Source organism: Acinonyx jubatus, chromosome A1, assembly GCF_027475565.1.
Source record: "Acinonyx jubatus isolate Ajub_Pintada_27869175 chromosome A1, VMU_Ajub_asm_v1.0, whole genome shotgun sequence".
NCBI classification, from domain to species: Eukaryota; Metazoa; Chordata; class Mammalia; order Carnivora; family Felidae; genus Acinonyx; species Acinonyx jubatus.
This window is the reverse complement of record NC_069380.1, coordinates 235,112,722-235,139,101: the sequence shown is the minus strand read 5'-3', so window position 1 is coordinate 235,139,101 and position 26,380 is coordinate 235,112,722. Positions and strand designations below refer to the sequence as shown.

Genomic DNA, 26,380 nt, shown 5'->3' with positions numbered 1-26,380 from the left:
CCTTGAGGGGACCCAGGGTGGCCCATGAAAGTGACACCGGTCCCCCAAGGGCCCCTTACCCCCTGTGGCTGCGTGCCCGCAGCCCAGTGCGTGGAGTCTGCCCCTTAGAGGGAGTGTCTGCAGCCTCACGAAGAGACACTGGCCAAGAGAGCAGAACATGGCTCTGCAAGGTTTGGGCCTTGACCTCCGTCTCCTGGGGTCACTGGTCACTCGGTCTCAGGTCTCCGAAGCCCAGGGACCAAGCCCGCGCCCCCACGGCCCAGGCGGTGCCCCTGCATCTGGGCTGACCTGTGAAGCCACAGACCCACAGGCTCAGTGAGGGAAGCGTGTCAGCCCCTGGGGGCCCCTGGCTCGTCTGTGAGCTCTGCCTTCTCTCCGTCCGTCCCTCCACGGAAACTTGTCTCAGAGCAAAGCCAGGAGGCCATTTTCTCTGCAGGATGTAGGATGTGTTGTCCTAACCTGGGGATCCATCCAGTTTGGGGATCTAAACACTCACTGCGTCAACACTGCAAAGCCTAGCGGCCTCGGGGACTGGGGTGGCCAGGCCGTGGCTCCCTGAGACGCACGTGAGGCCAGCCTTCGGGTCCCTGGGTGACGACGCATGGAAGGACTTGAGGAAGACCGGTCAGCCTTCCCACTGCTCCTCGGCTGTCTTCTTTCTTCCGATTCCCTCTTCCGGTGCACTTTCTACCAACCTGTAGAGGAGCCCTAACCCAGCTTGCAAGGCCCCCAGTGTGGGCAGCATAGGGGAGCAGAACTGCTGGTCTCAATGGGTCGGGCGTCCCGGAAGATGTTAGAACCTGGCATGTGTATTTTCCTCAGACTTCGAGAGGGGTGTGGACGTGCCCAAATGCTAGACTATGACCGCGGCTCTACCGTGGAGGCAGGGAGGCCGACCTTATTCACTCCCATGCGGCGTGGCTGGGTGCGTGTGCATGCCTGTGTGTGCAGTAGCAATGAGGGAGAGGGGCCGCCTGGCTCCCCCTGCACGTGAATTTGCCAGGAAGCCAGTCTGGCTCCAGTCTGGTTCAAGCTTCAGGACCCCCACTCTCACGGCCCCTTCCAAGGCAGTCCCTAATGTTCCGTTCATAATTTTCAGTGCTTCATCTTGAAGAGGGGCCCAGAATGTGTAAGTTTCAAGCCCTGAGAAACCTGGGCCCACCCCGCCTCCAAGTCAGGAGATGCCCGTGGCAGATGAGCTGAGACCACGGCCTCGTGCCGCTGTGAGCTGTGTTGTTACAGCTTTCGAGTGTGTGCTTCACAGATGAAACGGATGGGTCCTCAACCTGTCCTGACGGCCTCCACCCTCACCCCGCTGGGAGGCTGGACATCCTGTCACCAGGTGTAGGTGGCTTTCCTCCCCTGTCTACCACCGTGTCCCCCAGCCTTGTATCTTTATAATGAGTCCTTTCGACATGTATCTGTTTCGTGACACCTGAAAATTAGTATGTCGTGAGTCCACCGAGAAGAGTGATTACCAGTCAAGACAGGACCCTCAGTTTCTCTTTTGGAATCTTTGGGTGCCCAGCAAAGACATTGCTAACTTTTATCAATTTATTACTCAATTCATGGGTCAATAGGCTGTCAACCCACTGAGATAATCTGTGAGAAGAGCAAGGGCCAGGACTGACTGGGAGAAACAGGGATACCACCGGGAAGGAGACAGGTGGCATCACTACAGAGCCTACAAATGTTAACTGGACAATAAGCGAATGTTACAAACAGCTCTTATCCCTACATTCTCTCTGTGTCCCATTGGACTACATACCCATCTTCCTGCCAGTACCTGAATTAACTATTGTAGCTTTGTAGGAAGTCTCCGAATCGAGTAGCTCAAGACCTCCAACTTTGTTCATTTTCTTTAAGATGGCCATGATTTTCCAGATGTTTCGCATTTCCACATAAAGTATAGAATCAGTTTGTCGGTTTCTACAAAAGAATTTGTTGGATTCTGATGGAAATTCCATTCAGTATATAGAGAAATATAGGGAAAAATTAATATCTTAACTTTTTTTTCACTTTGCGGTCTGTAACTGTGTTATATGATTCCATTTATTTAGGTCATCTTTAATGCCTCTCAGCAGTGTTTCGTTTTAAATGAATAGGTTTTGCACATATGCCGTATATTTTGATGCTATTGGTATTGTTTTAATTTCATTTTCCAGTGATTTTGTTGGTAGCAGATAGAAATATTCCTAATTGAATTTTCTATGTTGGCCTTGTATCCAGTGGTCTTGCAAATTTAATTCTGATATTGTAGACTGTTTTAGTTTTTTTTATGTACATAAACATGTGAGCGATGTCAATTTTGCTACGTTCCAACTTTACATTTATATATGTATTTTTTAATTTAAATTTGTGCTTTCTTTTATTGTTCTGGATAGGGCCCACAGAGCAATTTTTTAATGGAAGTAGTGAGAGCACATTCTTGTCTGTTCCTGACCTCAGGGGGAAACTGTTCAATATTTCACCATTAAAGCTGACGTTAGCTGCTGTAGTGTGTGTGTGTGTGTGTGTGTGTGTGTGTGTGTGTGTGTAAGGTGCTCTTTAATTAATGAAGTGCTCTCTTTGTATTCCTAGTTTGCTAGGCGTTTGAAACATGAACTAGTATTGAGTTTTATTTTTCTGCATCTGTTGGCTTGATTACATCATTTTCCCCTTTATTTTATTAATATGAAAACTTTTGTTTATATTCCTAACGTTTTATTATAAACATTTTCAAACATAAAAAATAGAAAGAGTTGTATAATGAGCACTCACTGCCTAGGGTATTTTTCTGTATTTGGTCTATCACATGTATTTCCATCTCTTTATCCCACCTATCAGTTTATTGTAAATCTTGATGTGTTTCGAAGGAAGTTGACACGCACACACTGGATTCTTAAATATCTCGGTGTGTATATAACTAAGTACAGTCAAATATTTACGTGTCCAGTTTTGTTTTGAGTCAAATGCACAATTTTTGAGTGCACATGTAGTCATTTTTGACAGATGCATATGTCTGCACAAAACAGGCCTGTGTCACGAGTCAGAATCCTGTCTCCACCACAGGGGATTCTTCCATTCCCCCTCCAATCAGTACCACCCCCCACGGGCCCCAAGTAATAGTGTTGGGGTTTGTTTTCTCTATAGGACGGTTCAAGTTGTGCTGCAGATCGACTTAGATAGCGTCCTTCGGCGTGTGCTTTTTGTGTTTGGCCACTGTCATTTGAGGTCATGTGTCTGATGTGCATCTGTGGGGTTGTGTCTGTTGGTGACTCATTACTTTTGTTGCCCGGCAGTATTTCTTGTCCTAGTGTATTAATCTGTTGACCCATTCTCCCGTTGCTGGACACCGAGGCTACGTGTCACTTGTTGCCCTCATGAGTGAAGCTACTGCAAACACTCGTGGACACATCCTTTTGTGGATATGTGCTGTCACTGTTCTTTGGTGAATACCTCCGAGTGTGTTCCAGGGTCACAGGGTCGTTGTCGGTTTTTTTTATAAGATGTGGTCTGACATTTCCAAAACGATTGTACCAGTCTACTTTCCTGCCAATTCCTTTGCTCTCCAGCCTCACGAATGTTCGGTATTGTTGGACTTTTTTGTTTTAGCCATTCCGAAGGGGGACTGGTTGTGGTTTGAATTTGCACCTCCTTGATGAGTAATGACACTGACTTGTTATCCGTTCATATATGCTTCAGTGATGCAGATGTTTAACTGGGTGCCATGTTCATTGTGGTCTTTGTTTACAAGCTGCAGATGCTGTTTGTTCTTTATACATTCTGAATGTCGACGCATCGTCAAATATACGTAGTGAACATTTCCTCCCAAAATACAGGTTGACTCTTCATTTGAAAGTTGAGGTTTGGACTACATCTAACTATCCATTTTTAATGGTTATTGCTTCCTGTACTTGGCCTGTCCCCAGGATGTGAAGGCATTCCATGCTGTCTTCTAGAGGGTTTATGGCTTTCACTTTTACATTTAGGTCTGTGATGCACCTTGAGTTAATTTCTGTGTATGCTGTGAGGCCAGGCTGGGTTCGTTTTGTGTGTGTGTGGATATACAATTGCTCCTGAACCATGTGTTGAAAAGTCTTTTATTTCCCCGTGAGATTGCTTTAGTCCTTTGTCAAAACTCAAATGTACAAAGAAATGTAGGGCTATTTCTGTGTCTTTCCCCAGCTTCCTTCAACTACTTGCTATTCTGTGCCCGCACCACACTTCCTTGATTACCGTGGGCTTCGGTAAGTCTTGAAGGCAGGCAGTGCAGTCCTGGGACTCCGGTCTTTTTCAGTACTTTGGCTCCTCTAAGTTCTTTGCCCTTTTAAATATAAGTTTTGTAATTAGCCAGTCAATTTCTACAAAGAAGACTGCTGGAATTTTAAGAGGGTATGTATGTATGTTTGTATGTATCTTTTTGTTTTTAAGTAGTCTTCAAGCCCAGCGTGGAGCCCAATGTGGGGCTTGAACTCACGACCCTGAGATCAAGATCTGCGCTGAGATCAAGAGTCAGATGCTTAACTGATAGAGCCGGCAAGGCACCCCCGAAAGGGTTGTATTTAAAATATGGATATATTTGGGGAGAATCACATCTTCGTTATGTTGAATTTCCTATCTAAAATATTCCTTATCTCTCCATTTGTTTGAGTCTCCTTGAGTTTGTCTCAGAAATGTTTTATAGTTTACAATGTGGAAGTTCTGCACATTAAAAAAGACACATACCGGAGTGCCTGGGTGGCTCAGTCGGTTGAGCCTCTGACTTCGGCTCAGGTCATGATCTCGTGGTCCGTGAGTTCAAGCCCCGCGTCGGGCTCTGTGCTGACAACTCAGAGCCCGGAGCCTGCTTCGGGTTCTGTGTCTCCCTCTCTCTGCCCCTTCCCCGCCCATGCTCTGTCTCTCTCTGTCTCTCAAAGATGAATAAACGTTAAAAAAATAAAATAAAATAAAATAAAATAGACACATTCCTAGTATTTTGGGGATTTTTGATGCTATTATAAATGGAAATTTAAAAATTTTATTTTCTAATTGCTGCTAGCATATAAAAACACAGTTGATTCTGTATTTTGACCTTGTATCCTAAGTTCACCTATAATTTCTAGTGGTTGTTTGAACAATAATGCATAATGTTGAATACAAGTGTTGAGGATAAATGTCTTTGCCTTGTTTCTGAACTTAAGGAGAATTTTGTCAAATGCCTTTTATTTTCTTAGCAAAACGATAATCTGTTTTTTCTTTTCTAGTGTGCTAATATGGTGAATCAAGTTAGTTGAATCTTCAATGTTAAACATCTTACATTTCTAGTAACCTCTTGATCATGGTGTATTAACATTCAGTGTTGCTGTTAAATCGATCCTTCTTGGTATATCCTTTGTACTTTGCTGGATTTGATTTGCTAATAACTTGTTTATGAGGCATACTGGTCTTTTAGGTTTCCTTTTCTTGTATTATTCTTTGTCAGGGTATGGTATTCAGATTGTCCCGGCTTCATTAAATGGGTTGGAAATGTTTTTGTCTGTCTGTATTCTCTGCAGAAGTTTGTATATTATGTTATTATTTCTGTCCAGATTGTTTGGAGGAATTTACCAGTGACGTTATCTGGATCTGGAGTAATTCTGTTAAAGAAAAATAACTGTTTAACACCTTTGATAGATAGAAGTTTTTTGGTATTTTCTATGTTGTCTGTCTCTTTTGGTTAGTGATTTGAAGCAATCTATTTACTTCTAAGCTGCAAAATTAGTGGTCGAAACTTGTTCATAGTATCTTTATGCTAACTTCTTAAAGTCTGTAGGGTCCATAGTGATACAGTTTTTTTCCCTTTGAAGCTTTCTAATTTGTGATTTCTTCTTTCTTGTCCACTCTTTATAAGTTTTATTAATTTTGTAAATCTTTTTATAGAATCAATTTTTGACTTTTATTTTTTCTTGTTGCATATCTGTTTTCTGTGTCATTGATCTGTACTACTCATTTTATTATTTGCTTTCTTCTAGTATTTTCTTAGGGTTATTTTTCAGGTTTTTCCCTAGTTTTATTAGGAAGAATCTTAGATAATGGATTCTTATTCTTTCCTATTTTTCAATACATGTATTTAAAACTTAAATACATTTTTTAGGTAGTATTTTCGCTGCATCTCAAACGCCAATGTGTCTTTTTAAAATTATCGTTCAATTGAAAAGATGTTCTAATTTTCATCGTGATTTCTCTTTTGACCCGTATGTTACTGTTAGGATTCCTGGTTTACTTATACCAAGCAGAGCACATACTCTGTGTGCATTCAGTTTGTAAATACAGCTTGAGACTTACCTAATGGCCAGATGTGGTCAGTCTGAGCAATTGTCCCATTTACACTGCTTACAAAATCTATATTCTGAAGTCATTGGGTAAAATGTTCAATATATGTCTGTGCTGTGTTCTTGGTTAGTTGTGTATTTATAATCTGCACTTTCGCTGATTTTTGGTCTTTTTTTCCAATAAGTTATTGAGACATATGCCTTAAAACTTCTACCCATGATTGTAGGTTGGTCTATTTCTTTATTTGTATATTTTCTTTTCATATTTTAATCTATGCATACACGTTAAGGTTTTTTTTTAATATCTTCCTGTTATATCCTCATTTATTATTATGAAATATCTCCTTTTACTTTCTTCTAAGTTTTTTTAAATGTTTATTCAGTTTTTGAAAGAGAGAGAGAGAGAGAGAGCAAGGGAGGGACAGAGAGAGAGGGAGACACAGAATCTGAAGCAGGCTCTGGGCTCTGGGCTGTCAGCACAGAGCCTGACACAGGGCTCAAACTCACAGACTACAGGATCATGACCTGAGCCAAAGTTGGGCGCTCAACTGACTGAGGCACCCAGGTGCCCCTCTCCCTTTACTTCTAACAATAACTTTTACCTTAGATCATATTTTAATCATATACTAATATAGTCTCTGTGCCTTTCCTTTTTTTAGTGTTTCTTATTCCCCAGAGTTTTACTTCAACCCGTCTATGTTATTGTATTTACGATATGTCCCTTATAAAGAGCACATATTGGGATTTTTTTCTTTTAAAAAGAACAGTCTGATAGGGACGCCTGGGTGGCTCAGTCGATTAAGCGGCCGACTTTAGCTCAGGTCATGATCTTGCGGTTCATGAGTTCAAGCTCCACACTGGGCTCCGTACTGACAGCTCAGAGCCTGGAGCCTGCTTGGGATCCTCTGTCTCCGTCTCTCTCTCTGCCCCTCTCCTGTTCATGCTCTGTCTCTCTCTCTCTCTCAAAAATAAATAAAAGCATTAAAAGTTTTTTAAAATCAGTTTGACAAACTTTGTCATAATTGAAATATTTAGTCCATTCATATTTAATTTAACTACATTCATAGTTGGGTGGTTTGTCTAATATTTTGTGATTTGCTTTCTGTTCATGCTGTCTATTCTTTGTTCCTTCTTTCCTGCTTTTGTATGAAGCAAGTATTTTATTACTTCCTTTGCCTCCCCTCCTCTACTGACTTTATGGTTATATAATTTTCATTTCCCAATAGTTTAAAATATGTATAGTTGATTTATAAAAGATTACCGTAAATTAGTACTTTTACAACTTTCTCAGCAATTGAGGAATCTCACAAAAGATCTCTATCATGTTTCCCCTCTTGCTTTTTCGCCATTGGTGTTGCATTTTACTTCCTCCTTTGTTAGAAACACTGCAAAATGTCTTTACTGTTGTTGCTGTAAACGATCGATTCCTACCCTGAAATTTATCCTTTCTGGTGCTCTTCATTGCTTCATGTATTTTCATAATCCCTTTCCTTTCCTTCAGCCCCGAATTTTGCTTTATTATGCTTTGTAATACACGTCTGTAGGAGAGGAGTTTTCTGAAATTTTTTGTATGACCACATATTTATTTTGCCTCCACTATTTAAAGAATATTTTGTTGGGTATGGAATTATAGGTCATTTTTCTTGTTTCCATTCAGGACTTAAATAGATGGCATTCCATTGTTTCGTGACTTCCATAGTTTGGGGTGAAAAGTCATTCATTGGTCTTATTTTTCTTCTTTGAAAGTACCATGTCAGTTTTCTCTGGCTGATTTTTAGATTTTTTTCCTTTGTATTTGGTTTTCAACAGTTTTTTAAAATTTTATTTGTTAAAACTTACATCCAAATTAGTTAATATATAGTGTTTTTCAATAGTTTGACTTTAATGTGTCCAGATTTGATTTTCTCTTTTTCTTTTCTTTCTCTCTCTCTCTCTTTTTTTAAGATTTTTATCTTTAAGTGATCTCTACACCCAAATGTGGGGCTCGAACTTACAACCCCAGGATCAAGCTTGCATGTTCCACCAGCTCACCCAGCCAGGCACCCAGGGTTTCTTTTTACTTATTATATTTATGTTCATGGGATTTCTTGTATCTGTATGTTGGTATCATTCGTTTTGAAAAAATCTCAACCACTGTACCTTTAAATATAATTCCATTCTGTCCCTTTCTCCATGTGAATTGGGATTACTTGATAAGTAGCCATTTTAACACACTTTACTGTCCTTTATACTCTGCTCTGTTCTTTTTGTTATTTCTTGTCTCGAGTTTAAGTTATGGTATTTTTTATTGAGCTGTCTTTTAATTAAATTAATTGTGTATTTAACTATATTCAGTCTATTATCAAGCCCTCCTAATTAATTCTTAAATTCAGATATTTCAGTTTTCATTTGTAGAATGCCAACTAGATACTTTTGTATAGATTCCTATTTTCTGTTGAAATATCCTGTATCTAACTCATATTATCTATTTGGCTGTTTGCTTTATTATATTTATTAGAGTTATTTAAAAAAATTTTTTAATGTTTATTTTTGAGAGAGAGAGAGAGAGAGAGAGAGAGCAGGGGAGGGGCAGAGAGAGAGGGAGACACAGAATCCGAAGCAGGCCCCAGATTGAGCTGTCAGCACAGAGCCCGGTGTGGGGCTCAAACTCACGAACCACGAGATCGTGACCTGAGCTGAAGTCGGACACTCAACCGACTGAGCCACCCAGGCGCCCCTGGAGTTATTTTTAAGTTTTTGTTTAATAACTTCCAAATCTGAGTAATCTGTAAATATGTTTCTATTTTTTATTATATCTATTAATTTTTTATGATTTTTTTCTGCTTCTCTACATTTATCACAAAATTTGATTGTGTGCTGGACCACATGGTGAAAAGCACTACCAAGTCTAAATTGGATGTTACTTTTCCTGTAGGCGGTTCATCCGCTTTCATATTAGGCAAGTAGGGTAAAGGCTGATTGCATCCATCCAGCTGGGAATTAACTGGAAATGGGCTTGGACATGTCAGGACGGCCACTCAGTGCTCGTTGTGTCATCTAGATTCCTTGGATCTCGAAATCTGGGGAACACTTTAAAAAGGAGAGCTTCCATGTTAGCTGCAGCCCCCCACTTTACTGCGACGTTTTCTCCTAAGTGCTGTGCAAATACAGGGAATTTCATTTTACCTGACTGGCCTAGCACTGAAGTTCTAGTTCATCTGCTTCTAAGTGCTTCTACTGCTCTCTAAAATCTTTAAATCTGATTTTTGTCATTTAGTCCAGTTTTTTTTCCTTCTAGATTTATAGTGATCTGTACCCTGCTTATATTAAAAAAAATTTTTTTTTTGGTGTTTTTACTTATTTTTGAGAGAGAGAGAGACAGAGTTCGAGCAGATGAGGGGCAGAGAGAGAGAGATTGAGAGAGAGAGAGAGAGAGAGAGAGAGAGACACAGAATCTGAAGCAGGCTCCAGGCCCTGAGCTCTCAGCACAGAGCCTGACGCAGGGCTTGAACTCACAAACCGTCGGATCATGACCTGAGCAGAAGTCAGGTGCTTAACTGACTGAGCCCCCAGGCGCCCCACCCTGCTGATATTTACTACATCTCACTTGGGAGTAAAAGTCCCAATGATGTTTTCAAAAATATACCTTATTCTAGATATATCGACTTCTCCTGATGGAGAGCATTGCTTGCGGCCAATCAGTGGCATCACCCGATGGCGAAAACCCTGTGTTCATGGAGAGGCACTGGAATCTGGTGGGGGCCGCGTGGAAAGCATGGGGGAGACGGAGACGTCCTGGTTTCCTTTGCCTCCTCCACGCCACCGTGACGCGTCCCAGTCCTGACTGGCTCTCTTGCGTTGTGTTCAGCTGCAGGCGGGAGAGAGTCTGGGAAGACAACGGTGGCGGGTTCCAAATGGGGAACGAGGAAGAGGTGACGAGATGCCGGAGTGTTTTCACCGCTAGAGCTAGACTCAGAATCAGTGTCTCCGAATAGAAGCGGGGGTGTCCCTCCGGCCTCTGAAGTCCTGAGAGCCACCCCTCCCACCCCCCACCGCCGTGACACTGACCGTGGTCCCCTCGCTCTGCCCGCAGCCTGAGCACACCCGTCCTGGGCCGTCGGGGCAGGCAGCCGCTGATCTGCACGTTCTGCGCGGTGCCTCCCGAGATGGAAAGACAAGATTCTCCCACACGCCGTGTGTATCTCCTTGCTAAGCGGGTGCAGAGTGGGAGGTCCCGCCTGGCACCTGTTAGCTGACTGCGCCTTGGGAAGACAAAGGCAGAGCTCAGCACTCAGGCGTCTGTTTGCCTGTGAACTGTGACAGAGACACGGAGAAGCAGTTCCCTGTAATCATCAGCCCGGGGAGAACCATTTGGAGGATGGAAATGCTAACCATCAATCTCCCTGTGCATGCGGTGTCTCTGTTTAATAGCTGATAGAGCGTCTCCAAAGGGCTTTTTTTTGCTCTTTGTTTAAAATGACATATAATGGGCCTGGACTTATCAGTGTCTCTGAATGCGTTTTCTGTGCTCTGTCCCCACGGGGGGATTCAGTCCATTCTAATGGATATGTGCGGGATTGATTTTGAGCTTGGTATAATTTAATCCATCAATTTAACATTAAATGAATATGCAAAGGGAGTCTCTTTGTGGATGAAAAACAGAAGAGGGACATTCTTATTAATTTGAAATGGGCTTGAGAAATGAAAATAGTCTGTTGCTATTAGTATCTGCCACGGGGTCCCACCACCGGCCCTCCAGTAGGCTCTGTGACTGCAGCAGCTAAAAGCATCCACGGCCACTCAGAGACGCTTGTGCAGCAGGGCGGGCTCACGCCCCTCGGGAGTGCACGGATGTGCTTATTCCCACTGCCACGCTCTGGGCTCTCCTGGGTGAGGCAAGCCGGCACCGTGGCTCTGAGCTCTGCAGCGTGGAACCGAATGAGAAGCCCGAATCCAGAGGCTGTTACGGGATCTAAAATCGCATCAAATCCGCGGGACTGGATGACGGGGCTGATTGACATCAGATTTCTTTGATCCCAAAGGTGTGTCGGAGGCTTGGGAAGGTGGAATGCTGGCCAATGCGGGGGGAAAACAAAGGCCCTCTCCTGTCCACACAGCAGCCGGGGAGGGGCAGGGAGCCCCCAGCTGCACTCTGATGCTCGGAGGTGAGGGAGACCATGAGTGGGGCTGTGCCCACGATCTAAGGACCTGGCTGTGTCCTTCTCCAGAGGGTTACAGACAAAGCAGCCCCCATCTGGAGAGCCCTGTAGGGCCCCTTCGGTTAAGATCCCCTGACTTGCCCTCAGCAGGGGCAGCGGGACCCGCCTTTCTGTGGCTTTTTACTCTGAGCACGCCGGACCCCTCGAATGCTTCGCACACTCTGGTCGTGAGTTGGACCAAGCAGGGGCAATGTTGCTCACGGAGACAGGCGAGTGTTTCTGGCCTGGGAACCCTTCCACGCGAGCCCTGTTCCGTTTCGACGTGTGCTGCTCTGGGAGCCGCGTCCTGGCTCTCCCCGCGAAGTGTGGCTTTGCCACGGGAGCTGCGCCTCCTCTGGGGCCTTGATGAGCGTCATCGAATCACCACAGTTCGTGTGGACTGGGTCCTGACCTCACAACAGTAAACAGGACGCACTCGAACCCCGTGCTTGTACAAACCACACTGCACAGATCTGTGCACTCCATTGCTGTGGAGACAGGACCCTCTCACTGTTCTGGGTCCCTTTAAGAGCCTAGAAGCAGGTGCACATTCTTGTGTGTTTCTGTACCAATTCCAAAAGGGAGGTTTTTGTTTGCTTTCTGAGAGAAAGCACCCCAGCTTGTGAGAGTTCAGTGCCCATAGGTCCTGTCTCTGCCTCGTGCTCTCGGGACCTGCTCTGACCAGCCCTCAGGGAAGCCACGCAGGGTCACGTGGACCCAGGCGGTCAGCTTCCCTTCTCTGTACCTTGTCTTGCAAGGAGCTTCAGCCTGGCCATGGACGGCGGGATGCCTGCTCGCTGACTCAAAATGAAACGATTTAGGTTTGGAGACGCATGCCCACACAGGCGGTTAGAGGAGAGTAGGAAACTATGTCCAGGGCTGTGCCAATTTTCCGCTGTTTTAGCTTAGCTGGCAGGTACATGGCATTTGTTTGATGTATAAATTCCACAAAGACAGTGGTCTTGGAGACACCTGCACACGAACCCCCAAATACCCACCCCCCAAGTCTGCAGAAATAAAGTGAACCAGGCGGAGCCCCCTCTGTTGCCAGCCAGAAGCGAAGGCCAGGTGCTAAGTGAGGCCAGCCGTTTCTAGAAAAACAGGACATCCTGTTTCTCACACAGGCCCCTTTCCCAGGCACGTGCAAGTGGGTTCCAGCACATTCCGCGTTGTGCAGTTTGACTGGGCCCGTGTTGATAAGATGGCCAGTAAGAAAGATTTCCTTCCCGTGGATCTCTCCGGAGTTTCCCAGGGAAGTGACACGCATCGATGGTCCGTAAGCTTGCTTAATCGGTGATCGGGGATGCACAATCTATCTACGTGTTTGCGAACAGTCTTAGCAGGTTTCCTCTGCATGGTCCTCGCTGTTGATGGGAAACGATGCAGGTGGCCCCCGTTTACACCCCGTGGCGTGCCGTGCAGAGCAGACTCCCCGATTCCCAGCTGTCTGGAGAAACGCTCACTCTCTCACTCCAGGCCGTGCCTCTGCAAAGCCAAATGTTGCTCAGCTGTTACGGACGTGTAAATGAGGACACTGCAAAGGAAGGTCCCCTGGGAGCTTTGGAACACAGGGGCTGGAAACACTGGTTTTCGCCGCGGGGCCCCGTGGAGCCCTGGGATGCGGGCAGTGAGGTCCGGGGCCGCTGCCGGTGGGGTCAGTGTGAGCGGGAGGCCACGGGCTGTGCCTCAGCCAAGGGCGGCCACGTGCTGGGAAAAGCCGGGGGGCCACTCCCTAAGCCAGCGCCGCCGGGGTGGCACCACAGGGAGACGCCCCTGCGGCAGGCGGCCGGAGGCCCCGCGGCCCCAACGCAAGCCGGCCTGGCCTGACCGAGCGCGACTCTGCAGAAGCTGCGGAAGGACTAGAGACGCGCTAGCGGCACCTTTGACTTACCCTGGTGTTGCCTCGAATGTCCTTTCTTCCCTCGTGGCTGATTGTAAATGGGAGTTCAGAGCACAGCGGGTGTGGTTTAAACCTGGCCAGCAGCTCGGGCTGTGCCCGGGCAGCTGGGGAACACTCACTCCGGGTCGCCCGTCCTGCCGGGTCTGCAGACTCGGAGATGGGGACCAGCCCCTCACAGGACGGAACCTCTCACATGAAAGAGGGGGCTCTCTCCGGTGCAGGGTGCGGGAGGGAAGCTGGCAAAGGTGACAGGCAGTCTGGGGGGCGTGACCAGTGCCGTGTGCTGGAAGGGGAAGGAGGCATCTCCGGGGGCTGTGTGCTGTTCCCAGGGCCCCACGCCCTGTGCTATGGCACCCTTGTCTGGGTGCGCAGGGTGGCAGGGGCATGCCCAGCACGCTGGGGGCAGCGGCCACTAGCCACAGGCCCCTTGCCCCAGGCACCTGCTGTCCACACAGGGGTCCCAGGGCCCCCTGATCTCAGCACCCTTTCTCCTGCCTCAGAGGGGGGACCTAACCGCTGGTGACATTATTTTCTTCTCTTTACCAAGAGAACGATATGTTACGTTAAGAGAACTCGTGGGAAATCATTTTGGAAGACAAACATTTGAGGGCTAATGCCCGTGGCTCAGTTTCTTGGTTACGTGTGAATGCACGTGCGCGCGTGCATGTGTGCGTGCGTGTGTGTGCATGTGTGTGCGTGCATGTGTGCATGTGTGCGTGCAGGTGTATATGCATGCATGTGCGTGCATGTGTGTGCATGTGCACTCATGTGCGTGCGCGTGTGTGCGTGTGTGTGTATGTGCGTGCATGTGCGTGCGCGTGTGTGCATGTGTGTGCGTGTGTGTGTGCGTGTGTATGTGCCTTGCGTGTGTGGGGCGTTTCAGGGTAACTGTGCGTGTCATGTCTTTCTGGGTGGCGCGCGTGTCAGTCGTGTGTCTCATCACATCTCCGTGTGGATAGCGCGTGTGCATATTCCGCATGTGTTACACATATGGGTTGTGTGTGTCATGCGTCCACCTGTTGTGTGTTATGTGCACGCTGTGTGTCCGTGCAGTCTGTGTGGCTTGTGTGTGCGAGGCGTGCTGTGTGTGTGTGCGGTGTGCCAGAGTGTGGAGTTGGGCAGGGATCTAAAGGGCCAGGCTAACCTGGTGTCTCTCATCGCTGAAGGGCAACCAGAACTTTCTGCCAGTGGGGAAGTGAGCCGTGAAGGCCCGGCTGGGTTCTGCCCAGGTCCTTGCCGGCTGGCAGACGAAACACGGCGCTGGTGGACGAGCTGGGCGTGTGGTTTCGGCTGAGTCCTTCAGGCATGAAATCCAAGGTCAGCAAAAGGCTCGAGGCACTTGGTAGGTTCGTCTCCTGTTGTTTGTTGTTCTAACATGACCGCGGCTCCCCGTCCTCCTCGGAGGGCCGTTACGCACTCGGTAGCTTCTCTGCACAGGCCGATGCGCGTCTGGAGGGAGGGAGGGAGGGCCGAGTCAGGTGGAGTCGCGTCCGTCCGTGCTCGTCAGGCCCGGCCCTGCCTCTCTGAGCCCCACGCAGGGGCGGCTGCCTCCGGGCAGGCGGGGGGCTGGGGCACTGGAGGGTCGGCAGAGGACAGCGGGGCGGCGGGGGCGGCCGCGCACCTGGCTCACGGTCTCCTCTGCTAAAAGCCTGGTGAGGACCTGCCGGTCAAAGCCCTTTGTCCTCTGCAGCGGGCGTGAGGGGCCCCCAGACGAGGGAGAGGGAAGAGCCTCCCCCTTCCAGTCCTCACTCTCAGGGACAGCTCAGGGACAGCTCAAGACTCCCACCTACTGACAATGCCCCTAGGAGCGTCAGGCGAGTAACACAGGATCAGCCCAGAACTCATCTTGCTCGTGTGCCACAGTGGTGACGGCAGCCCCGGTGTCCCCCGAGGGTCACTCTGGCGGCCCCAACCGGAGGACCTTCTGGCCCCTCGGGGAGGCTGTGAGAGCCCAGGCAAGTGCAGTAGGGTGGACGTCCCCTGTCCCGGGGAGGCGACCCCCGGTCATCCAGCGCTTTTGCGGAGCAGTTCGTCTGCTGTCCTTTCTTCATTCCGCCAACCTGGCTCCTCCGCTGAGGCGCACGACGGCCACACTGGCCACGTCCATGTCACTGCCAGATAAACCGGGAACAGAGGTCCTTGTCGTTGCTCTGCAGGGAAGACAGAAGATTTCCAAAGATAACCGTGAAAACTGGCACCAGATCTCACACCCAGAGTCAGAAGGAATGTTGTGTCAGTGTGCCTCTAGCCACTTTTATCTACTTATTCTATTTACTAGTAGACGTACCAGGCAGAATTCCAAAAAGACTTTTAACAGAATAACTGCAGTAATGACTTAGCAACAGAAAACCCTGAAGAAGGACTGGTTCTACACAAGCGAGTCCCGTACAGCTTTCCAGCTCCCAACCTCTTGCTTCCTTTGGAGGGAGAGTGCGTGAATGTCACAACATGCACTCGTTCCACTGAACCGCCCTACTGAACAAGTAGGTCTTGACATGCTTCTGGGAAACTCCATGTGCTTCAAATGTTGAGATGTTCAGAGGGGTTAAAGGGTGCGGTAGCCACGGCTGCAAACAGTGGCATCCAGCGGCCGAGTGGCCACAGTAGTTAATTTTCTGGTGAAGACCACTGACTGAAACGTGTTGGTGCTCGCTCGCATGCTGCTCCTAAAGAAGGAGCGTAAGATGGAGAGAGACCGGAGTTCAAGGGCAGGCAGGCTGTTCTGGGTCACCTGTGAAGACCAAGTAGTAGACGTTCTACTTGCGACAGTTTGAAAGACGACATAAATTGGTACACTTTCCTACTTTCAGCCAACTAATCTGCAAACAGCCAACTTATAAGACTGGTGAGAAAAGAAGGAAAATCCTCAGCAGCCAAATGCAGGATGAATCAATCCTCAGAGAGGTAAGCTGGTCTGATTTAGCGGCCACCCTGAGGCATCCGTGTGTCTTACATGGTCTGGAACTTCCGTTTTGATGGCTGTGTGGCGTGAGAGGCCAGGAGTGAGAGCCTGGAAGGTTACACCCCAGTAAGAGGGAGAACCCGATGAAAAAGTTGTCCCACGAGGCAATTTGCAGACTTGACCTTGATGTTGTGGAAGCAAGACACCCTTGGAATTTTATTTATTTATTTATTTTTAACTGTTTATTTTTGAGAGAGCGACAGAGCACAGGTCGGGGAGGGGCAGAGAGGGAGGGAGACAGAATCTGAAACAGGCTCCAGGCTCCGAGCTGTTAGCACAGAGCCCGATGTGGGGCTCGAACTCACAGAGTGTGAGATCATGACCTGAGCCGAAGTTGGACACTCAACCGACTGAGCCACCCAGGCGTCCCAGGACACCATTGGAATTTTAAACCAGATGCTAATACTCATGCGAGTTTGTGACTTGAATTCTTATACATGTGTGTTTTAAAAATTGCAAGCTTGGAACCTGAAGTGGTCGTGGGCTGTTAGCACCCCTAGGAGCCTGGTACAAACAAAGGAAAATACTCCCGAGGAACGCACCTTCAGTTCATGCCTCCCAGGAAAATTCTGTCTGTCATGAGCTCACGATAGAAAGGAAGCACATAGCAGAGGCACCGCCAGCATGGAGAAGCAGAATTAGAGAAGCAGGGTACAGATACTGAATTATCAGAGAGAACGCATGGGTGTGACATGTTTACGTAAATAAAAGACAATCACTTCTCGGCCTTTTGGCTAACATCAAGTGTTGTAAATAAAAGACGATTTGCAGATGTGAAAAACAAAAAGTCACCAGAAAAACGATGTTTAAAATCACTAAACAGAGACTACTGATTCTGGCCAACACAGAGTAACAAGAAGGAGGTTAAGATGGAAACAACAAAACCCGACCGTGTACACGGAGCAATGGTGTACGGGGCACTGGACGTCGGGGAGGGAAGACAGACCCCTCCAGCTTACCACCCTGAGACGGCTTTCAAGCCGAGATGCGGGGAGGGGGCTCCACGGGCGGCTGGCGGGAGGCACGGAGCTGAGCGTCCACGCGGGCACAAGCACCGAGCCTGCAGGTCGTCTCCAGTTGGCACTGGTGTCCAGCAGAGCGCGGATCAGCTCGTGGGCATGAGGAGACCGCGTGAGGCCAGAGGAAGAACTTCCGAGGGGATCAGACGTAAAGTGTCTGACATGCTGTGGGGCCAGGGAGACTGCCCGTTCCCGCCGGGCAGAAAGGAAACTCCTGGTTCATGGGGCATCAAGCAGAGCGCAGGGAGGAGTGTTTCCTTGGTAGCCGGGAATAACGGACCCTCGGTGCACGGCACAGGTCCTGCCTCACTCTTCCTAAACACGGAACCCAAAAGGATCAGTCTGTGTCAACTTAACTTCGTCTTGAACACCGCTCAAGAATATTTATAGAAAGACAAAAATATTTGGCACCCAAGAAAATAAAATTCTCAACTAGTGGTATCCTACTATGGATTGAATTGGGTCCCTAAAAATTGATATGTTGAACTTCTGTGGTTTCTCTTTGTTGTTAATATGGTGACTTAGGTGCATTTCTAATGGGAGACTGAGCTTGTGATACTGACGTGAACTTGGTCATCATGACATTTTATCTCCTTTATATATGGCTGAGGTTAACTTGCTAAAATTTTGTTTAGAAGTTTTACATCCAGGTTAATGAGAAACCTTTTTGTGTAGTTTTCTCGTAAGGCTTTGTGTGGTTTTAGGATCGGGGTAATGACAAGCCTCTGAGATGAGGTGGGGAAAAATTCTCTCCTCTTCAATTTTCTGAAAGAATTTGTGTAGAAATAGTGTAATTTCTTTCTTAAAGACTTGATAGAAGTCACCAAGGAAGCCATTCCAGAAGACCGTGGAAGTTTATTAAGAAGTTAAACATATACCCACCAACTTATCCAATCATTTCATTTCTAGGTATTTATCCCAGAGAAACGAGAGCATAAGTCCGTACAAAAACTTGTATGTAACTATTCTGAACAACTTTATCTGTGTAGACCGAACTGGAAACACACCAAACGTCCATCAGTAAGTGAAGGCACACACAAACCGAGGATATGTCATCATCTTGATGGTGATAATGGTTTCATGGTCCCATTCTTCCGTCAAACCATTCAAATCGTACACTTAAATACATACAGTTTATCATAGGTCAGTTATGTTTCAGTAAAGCTGCTATAAGATAAAACATAGCATGAAGCTTATTTTGATGGACAAAAACGGAAAGCAACAAGTGTACTGGAAACAAAACAGCCATATATACTTCTATAAACGTTGAAATGTAACAGTAGATATAAAACCTTGATAGGTGACTTAAGTAGCAGAGAAGACACAGATAAAGAAATAGTAGAAGACGAATCTGAAAAAATTACCTAGAATCCAACAGAGTCAAATAAATAAAAAGATGTGGAATAGAGTTTGGCAGATGTTGAAGCTGGAGTAAGAAGTCCTAATATGTTACCTAGTTGGAGTTCACAAAGTAGATCATTGATCACCGACAGGATGAGGGAGAGTCAGTATGCAGAGGGTTAATAGAGGAGAATTATCTAAACTTGGTGAAAATCATGAATCCTTAGCACAGGAAGCACAAATTCAAAGCAAAGTATCTAAAAAGAACCCTGCAGGTAAATGTAATACAGTGACATTTGAAGACAAGTAGATCTTCAACGACACATACTTTCAAGATCTATTGACCTATCATAATTGACCTGCTATAAACCAAAGAGCGAGGCCGACACCTAACTTCTCCACCGTAAATATGGAAGCCAGGAGACAATGGAACTACATCTTCAAAGTGCTGACACTAAATAATTGTTGCCTTTTCTTGTACCCAGAAAAACAACTTTTCAAGAAGTTTTCAAGTTTCATCTTAAGGGTAAGAAATGTTTTCAGACAAATGTGAGTAATGAGGTGAAAGCCCGAGTTGCCTTCCTGGAGGTGGTTTTCTCAGTCTCCACGTTCACCGTTGCTGTTCCATCGTTCAGTCCCCCAGTGTTGCTTGGTATCTCTTTTTCCTTCTTCCCTAATACGGTGCACCCCAGAGACCTTACACTCTGAACTCCTTGATGTATCTCACTTGCATCATCTGTGGGTAAAGAATGAAAAGAGAGGAGTATTTCAAGAATGTGCTAGATATTGTGAGTGTTCTTCCCGAACCCTCTACCTCAGTACTTCTGTGTCTTAGAGAAACATTTTCCCCCCCAGGGAAAATTAAGGGTATCAAAATGGGACTCCCTTAATCCCCCCAGATGAGCTAAATGCACCCAAATTGTTTTCCATCTGTTTGCACCCTTTCTTCTGAGTTCAGAGAAAGAATTGCAAAATGTGTTTAAGGCTGGCATCTCCTTTCCTCACACATACTCCTCCTTGTCTCCTGTATTTCTAACCTCTCTCTCGGGACAGAAGTCCCACCTCTCCCTCTACCTCTAGAGATTTTCCTGCTCCTGTCTTCTCGGTCAAGCCCTACACATCTTTCAAGACTACTTCTCAGGGTCCATTTGCCTATCACGGCTTTTGGAGCATCTCCCCTTAGGCTGGAATGGTGTCTACACTGTGGACCCACTGCCCCTGTGCAGACCTGGGTCGTGGCTTCTATGCTCCTATCTACGTACGTACCTTTGCTCATCTGTCCATTCAGCTCAGCCAGTCGAGGCTTCCTTTGGACAAGAACCACGTGCTTTTCTCTGCATGCTGGATGCCTCACACGACGTCTGACATTGATTGGTTACTAACTAGATGTCCGGGGAATGTGGGGATAAGTTAATGAGCATTTCCCCCTCGATTACTCACATCTAAGTTTCTGTACTGATGTGTGATGAGGCACCCAGACCAGGGTGTGAGAGGGTATGGAAGGAACAGGAGACTCCATCAAGGGAGGACACGATGCTGGGGCTGTTTCGGACGAAGAGAGCTCCAGGTGGCTGGCGAGCCTTGCTCGGATTCTGGTGGGATGTCACTGGGGGTGTGAGCATTCATGCGGTCTCTCGGCAGGAGTCGGGTCGGAGCTGTTAGCCTGCCACGGTGGATTGGATGGCTTCTGAGGCCTCCACCCAAGACGAGAGTGGATGAATGTTACCGGATGCTTCCGGCACTTGTTCCGTCCACTGCTCGTAGACCTCCAGGAAGGCTGCAGGGCCTTTCTAAGGCCCTCCGTTGGGTCGGCCTCACCCCATCACTGGCGCAGGAGCCGGTCCTGCTGGGTCCCCTGCCCCTGTGCCCACACCTTCTGGCTGCCCTGACCCTGTGGGACGTGCCTCGTCCATTCTGGAGCTTTGCTCGGAACTCATCCAGAGATGTCCAGGGGGAAGGATGCAAATTGGAGACTTGATGTTCAGGCTCTTTAGCTGGGAGGAGACTTGAATGTGTCCCCAAATGAAAGGGGATGTTTTACAAAGTGGCAACTTCCCCACAACTGGAAGTGTCCAAGTAGGGAATAGGCAACCATTTTCCGTAAGTGCTTGAGAGAACGGGGTTTGACCTCGTGCCAACCCCTCCTACTGCCAAGCTTCTGAGTTCCAGTTGGTTTAGACACCTGCTGCTGTAGGTCAATCAGGTTGCCATCTCATGTGTGTATCCTCGAGTGTGCTAGCTCCTTCTCCGTTGCTCAAAGAAAGCCCCAGATGCACCGCCATCACCACCCCTCCCCCGCCGTCTGCCATGTGGTGTTCGGCCCTCCTTTAGACCCCTTGTTGTGTCTTACTCAATTTTGTAGGTCCACTGCCTGCCTCAGAGCGAGGCACATCGTAGACCCTCAATAAATCCTGGGCTGGGAGGGGAGCAGAGTTGGGGGAGGGGAAGAGAAATCCGCGAGCCCCAGCGTCCCAACAGCAAACCTGGTTCAGCTGAGAGGCAGTAGCTGCTTCTGGCGTATCCTTTGCCATCACTTATTGGAGGGACAGGCTTTTGGGGACAATTATATAAAACCTTACTTCCTTCTGTATTACTCTCCTGCCATTCCTAATAAGCTATATTTTAATTTAAAATGGCAATTTACAGTGAAATTCATTTACAATGACACAATCCATTGTGATCACAATGCCATAAATTTTATGTTTTAAGTAATTTTTAATGCTTGTAGCAGCTGGCTCTCTGAAGTGTGGAAATAGCTAACATTTTTCACCTTGTGCAGCCAAGGGAAAAAAAAAATCTCTGCCCTTTAATTATATAACCACCAAAGACAGCATGCAGTGAGCAGAGCAAAATAATTGCAAAATACAAAATGATTGGCCTCAGAACATAGCCAAGACCTTAAGTGTAAACATGTAAGTGCCCAGGTTATAGCAGGTAGAGCCTGGAGCAAAATGTGTAGACTCCGCATTCACAAGCTGCCGTAATTTTGTCAAATTGATTAAAAAGGAAGTGTTACGAGGGAGACGGAATTCTAGAAGGAGTGGCCTCTAACCAAAAGGAGCCACATCCACAGGGCCGGGCCAGAGGGTTATTTCTGTTTGGGGATGTCGGAAGTGCTCACACATTCTGGGCTTCTGGGATAGATCACGTACCAGACCTGAGCGCAGTGATGGGAGGTCGCCTGTGCCCTCCCCCTGTCCCCGGTCCTGAGTGCAGTGATGGGAGGTCGCCTGTGCCCTCCCTCTGTCCCCTGCCCCGAGTGCAGTGATGGAGATCTCCTGTGCCCTCCCCTGTCCCCTGTCCTGAGTCCAGTGATGAAGATCACCTGTGGCCTGCAGCTGCCGGTCTAGACCCGGGAGCTGCAGATGCTTCAGACTCAAGTGGCTTCAGACCAACCCGGAGCCGGTTGAGTAAATGGGACCTACAGCAGACTATTTCCCGGCGAGGCAGGCAGGTACCCTCGTGACCCTCGTGGTTTGGGTGTGGAGCTCATGCGCCCTGCGCGAGGGTCTGGGTGCGGGTCTCCCGGGGTGGCGGGGGAGGGGGCGAAAGGGGGGGGTCAGGACTGGTCCGATTTCATCCTGCTGGAGACCCCTCCTCCTCACTCTGCACACGCCTGACCCTGCCTGTGGGGGGGGGGGGCGGGGAGGGGCCCGCCGACCCTCCCCTATCCTGGAGCCCCTCGGCAGGTGCACGCCGTGCTTCCCAGCCTCACTCACTCCCCTCTCGGGGCTCGGGGCACCTCGGGGTGCAGGCTCCGCTGACCTTCTGCCTGGCTCCGCCCCCAGATCCCAGGGCTTCGCTCACCTGCCGGCCTGACTCCTCCCGCCCCACCCAGACCTGCCCCTGGGCAGCGAGCTGGTCTGGAAGGCTAGGGGGAGGGGGGAATGCCCAGGGGGCCCTCAGCAAGGCTTTCCTGTTCAGTTCCTACTGAGAAGTGTCTGCTCACTGGGAGGTGGGCGAAGGCGGCTGGTGGGGGTCACGCTGGAGGTGGAGCCCCAGAACCTCGGGGAGGAAAATCAGGCTGTAATCAAGCAAAACAGGTCTGAAATGATCCGCGGACTCCACCCCAGCCCCTCGCTCCCCCAAAGGCCCCTCTCTCCGTCTGGGGGATGTGAGCCCGAGGTTTTGCAGGAAAACGTTTAAGCATGACTGCTGTGTAGCCGGCAACGGCATCGGATCCTGACCCCTGGGTCCGGGACTCCCGGCCTCCAGAACCCGGAGAAGCAGGGGGTCTCTGTTGCCGAAACGCCTGGGTAATTAGGTATATTCAGGGTTGAGCTGGGCAGGGTTTGAGGTCAGGATCAAGGGGAGGAAAATGAACTTCTCTGGTCCAGCACTTCCCACGGAAGAGCGGTTTACATCACGATACGGGGCCCTGCCTCCCTTCTCCTCACATCCCGCGTGGAGCCAGCCCCAGGCTCCACCTTGGGGTTCCGGATGCAGCCGCCTCCCGGCTCTGCGGGCCTCTCTCAGGACAGGGCGCCGCGGCGGCCGAGGCCCAGGCCCAGGGGACCACGACGGGGCGGCCGGGACTCCGGGGAGAGCTCGGCCCACAGAGGTCCGGGTGCTTCAGATCCTGAGGCCACATCTACCCCGCCCTTCGAGGCCGGCAAACATTCCACGACAGGGGCCTTTCCAGAGGCAAGAAAGAAGTAACTCTGGGAGACAGCTTGGACTTTTGAGGAGCTTTCCTACCAGGGTGGGGTGAAAAACTGAAAATTACTCTGAAGCATGTGCTGTAAACTCTGCCTATCGCGCGTGTCCTGACTGAACCTTTTTGGTTCTAGGACATTTATTTGGACGCTTTACAGTCTGAGCGCCAGCGGGAGGGATGGAACCCAACAGCTGAGTTCCCCGCACGCAGCCCCGGGCCGGACGGAAAAAGCGGAGGCGTCACCACGGCCACTGCAGGTGCCCGTCCTTCCCGGGCCTGCACGGAGCCCACTGCTCTGGTCTGTCAAGCGATTGGTCACCCCAAACCTCCACCCCCGCTGGGGGCCACGCTCTTCTTACCATTTGATTCATGTGGCCTGTGCTTCTCGGTCCCCAGCCAATGTGCTGGACAGGCCACAGGTGCTGTAAAATCTTTGCGCGTGCACAGGGAGTGGGGTGCCTGCATTCACTTGTGGCGGACCCCGTGGCTGCCGTGGACATGAACTAGGAACTGAGTGCCGGGCCAGGGCGGGGGGTGCCGTGGGCGCGGTGTGCCTGCTTCCTGGCCTACTCTGGGCTGTCAGTCCCCTCTGGAACGCCCAGGGCCCAAGGGCAAAGCCCTGTCACAGCTGTGACACACTCTGTGCGTAGTGATGGGAATAGATGAGTCGGAACGGCCTCTCTAGAGCGACCATCACTTTATTGGAGATGAATAAAAAATAGACTTTTTAAAGGATTTTTTTTTTTTAAATAAAAGAACACTGTGTAGACGTGCACCTTTGGAGGCAGGACCAGGAGACCCCTTCCGTGTTACACGGGCCGGTCGGTTCTTGCATTTGTCATTGATGTATGTGGCATGAAAATACAGAACGCATGCATAACATAAAGGCTGCGTAAATATACATTAAGGAGAAGCGGTTCCCTTATCTGCATTTGCAGGGTCGCCAGATCCATCAATACGGGTGCAGCCCGGCTCTGGGTCCCGGTCCCGGGGGCCGTGGGCAGGTGGGACCCATGCGTCGTGCAGTCAAATGCAGCCGGCTTCCATTTAGAAATTCCTATTGTGGGGCAGGGGCAAAGTATCTATAATAATTTTAAGGACATTTCCCAAATGTTTATTTAGATAAAAGATGGGTAACAGTAAAACTCGGGAACCTGCAGCCTGATAACAGGTTTTATTAATGACCTGCCATACGCCAGGGCTGGATAATTAAAGTTTTTCCCCCCAAAGGAAGAGAGTGGACAAATTTATTTGATGGCTTGATAACCAGGGACACTGGTTGAAAACTATTGATATAATCGGAGCTCATTCGATTTGCTCAAGACAGCCACTCCTATCAGCTAATTTCACCTGTGCATAGTTAATTATCCTCCGAATGCATATGGGCGAGCCATTAATAAAATTTGACTATGTCATAGTCTCTTTGTCGCCACGTGTGCCTTCTATCTCCTGCATCTCCTTCGTCTTTCGCCCCCTTTTTTCGTTTTCAAAATTCCTTTCCATTCTCTCTTAAAAAAAAAAAAAAGGAGCGAGGGAAGACGGATGCGGCGGCGCAGGGGCGCGCGTGGAGGGCGCTGGAGCGGCCCCGCAGCTGCGCCCCTGCTGACGCCCGGCCCTGCGGCCCCGCAGCCTTCCGAGTGTGTGCAGGCCCCCGGGCGGAGGGCCGCACCCGGAGCTCTGGGCGGGGCTGGGGGCCGCGGGGGGGCCCCCCCAGGAAGCCCTGAGCGTGTCACCCGCCCACGCACCTGAACTTGTCGAGGCCTGGTGTATCTTCTTCCGGTCATGGCCCTGAGCAAGTCAGTTAATTTCTCTGATTTCCCATTTTCTCGGATGTAAAATGGGGTTGATAATATCTACTTTCAGTGAACATGTGGGCTGCAAAAGCGACAGATGTAAAAGGCATGTTGGAAGACACCCCTAGAGAAGGGAGGCCCCAGAGGCCAGGGAGGGCAGGGGAGGAGGGAAGGGGGGAAGAAGCTGAGGGGAAGACGGGGGAGGGGAGAGGAGAGGAGGAGGGAGAGGGGAGGGGGGAGAGGGGGAGAGAGGAGGGGCCGTCAGCACCCCCCACTGGAACCACCTGGACTCTGCCCCCGTGGCCCCCAGCCAAGTCCAAGGTCCACGGTGGCCTGACCTGGTCACCCTCCCGGCCCTACCTCAAGGTGGGTTGGCCCTGCTGGAGATCCCGTACCCCAGCCCGGCCTGCCGGGTCATGGGGTGATGGCACTGGCTTCCCTGGTCACTGGACAGCACGGCCCCAGGATGGCCGTCGCGGCCCCCTCATTTGCCCTTCTCCCCAGGTGCGGCACCTCCGACTCTCTCACTCGTCCCGCTCAGACCCTGCCCCACCATTGGAGGGTCCCCTCGGTGACCTGCCATCCGGGCCCACTGGCCTCCTGCTTCTACTGCTGCCTGGGAGCCTCCTGCCGGTCCCCACAGCCGCCGGAGGGATGCTGGCCGATCCACCCCAGAGCTGGTCACTCCCTTGCCGAGCGCTGCAGAGGCTCCCACAGCACCTGGGATAAAATCCACACCCCTTGCCCCGGCCCACGGGGTCTCCCAGGCCCCACTGACCCTCAGTCCCTGTCGCCCCATGCCCTCCCCTCCCTGCTTTGCGGCCCCCTCGGCAGCCCCAGGGCCTCTGCTTGGCCACTGCCTGGTGTGCTCTCCCACCCAGACTGGCACACCCCGCCTTCCTCCTGCTCAGGTCTCCCCTGACTCTTCGTGGAGGGACCACAGTTCGAGCACCCCTCACCGTCCCCCACCACACATCATATGCTTGTTACTCCCAACCTTTCCTTCCCACGTTCTTGTGACTTCTTTGCTATGTCTGCACCCTGGGGGGTGAGGAGGGGCTCAGACATCTGGCTCTTGGCAGTGTTCCTGCACAGAGTTAGCACCCCAAAAGCACACGCTGAGGAATGAACATCCTTTTGTGGGGATGCCTTACTGCACGAACTGTGGGTGGAATTTGCACCTGCCGATCAAGCTGACCTGGGTGAGAGAGTCCAAGATGCCCGAGGCCCTTCTACAACAGGGCCCCCGCACCTGCTTC

General features: G+C 49.4%; 1 protein-coding gene across 2 annotated transcripts in view; it reads left to right on the top strand.

Annotated features, from left to right (window-relative positions):
• LOC106985129 (uncharacterized) overlaps nt 1-24,975 on the top strand; it is a 36,221-nt gene extending 11,246 nt beyond the window's left edge. The window contains exon 4 of one of the 2 annotated variants that reach the window (XM_015083326.3): nt 23,462-24,975. In XM_015083326.3, the coding sequence (XP_014938812.1) occupies nt 23,462-23,830 (369 nt within the window). In that variant the 3' untranslated portion in view covers nt 23,831-24,975. Of the gene's footprint in view, nt 1-9,907; nt 10,334-23,461 lie in introns of those variants that run through there. The other variant, XM_027073724.2, reaches the window with a different exon arrangement.
• The last annotated feature ends 1,405 nt before the right edge of the window (nt 24,976-26,380 follow it).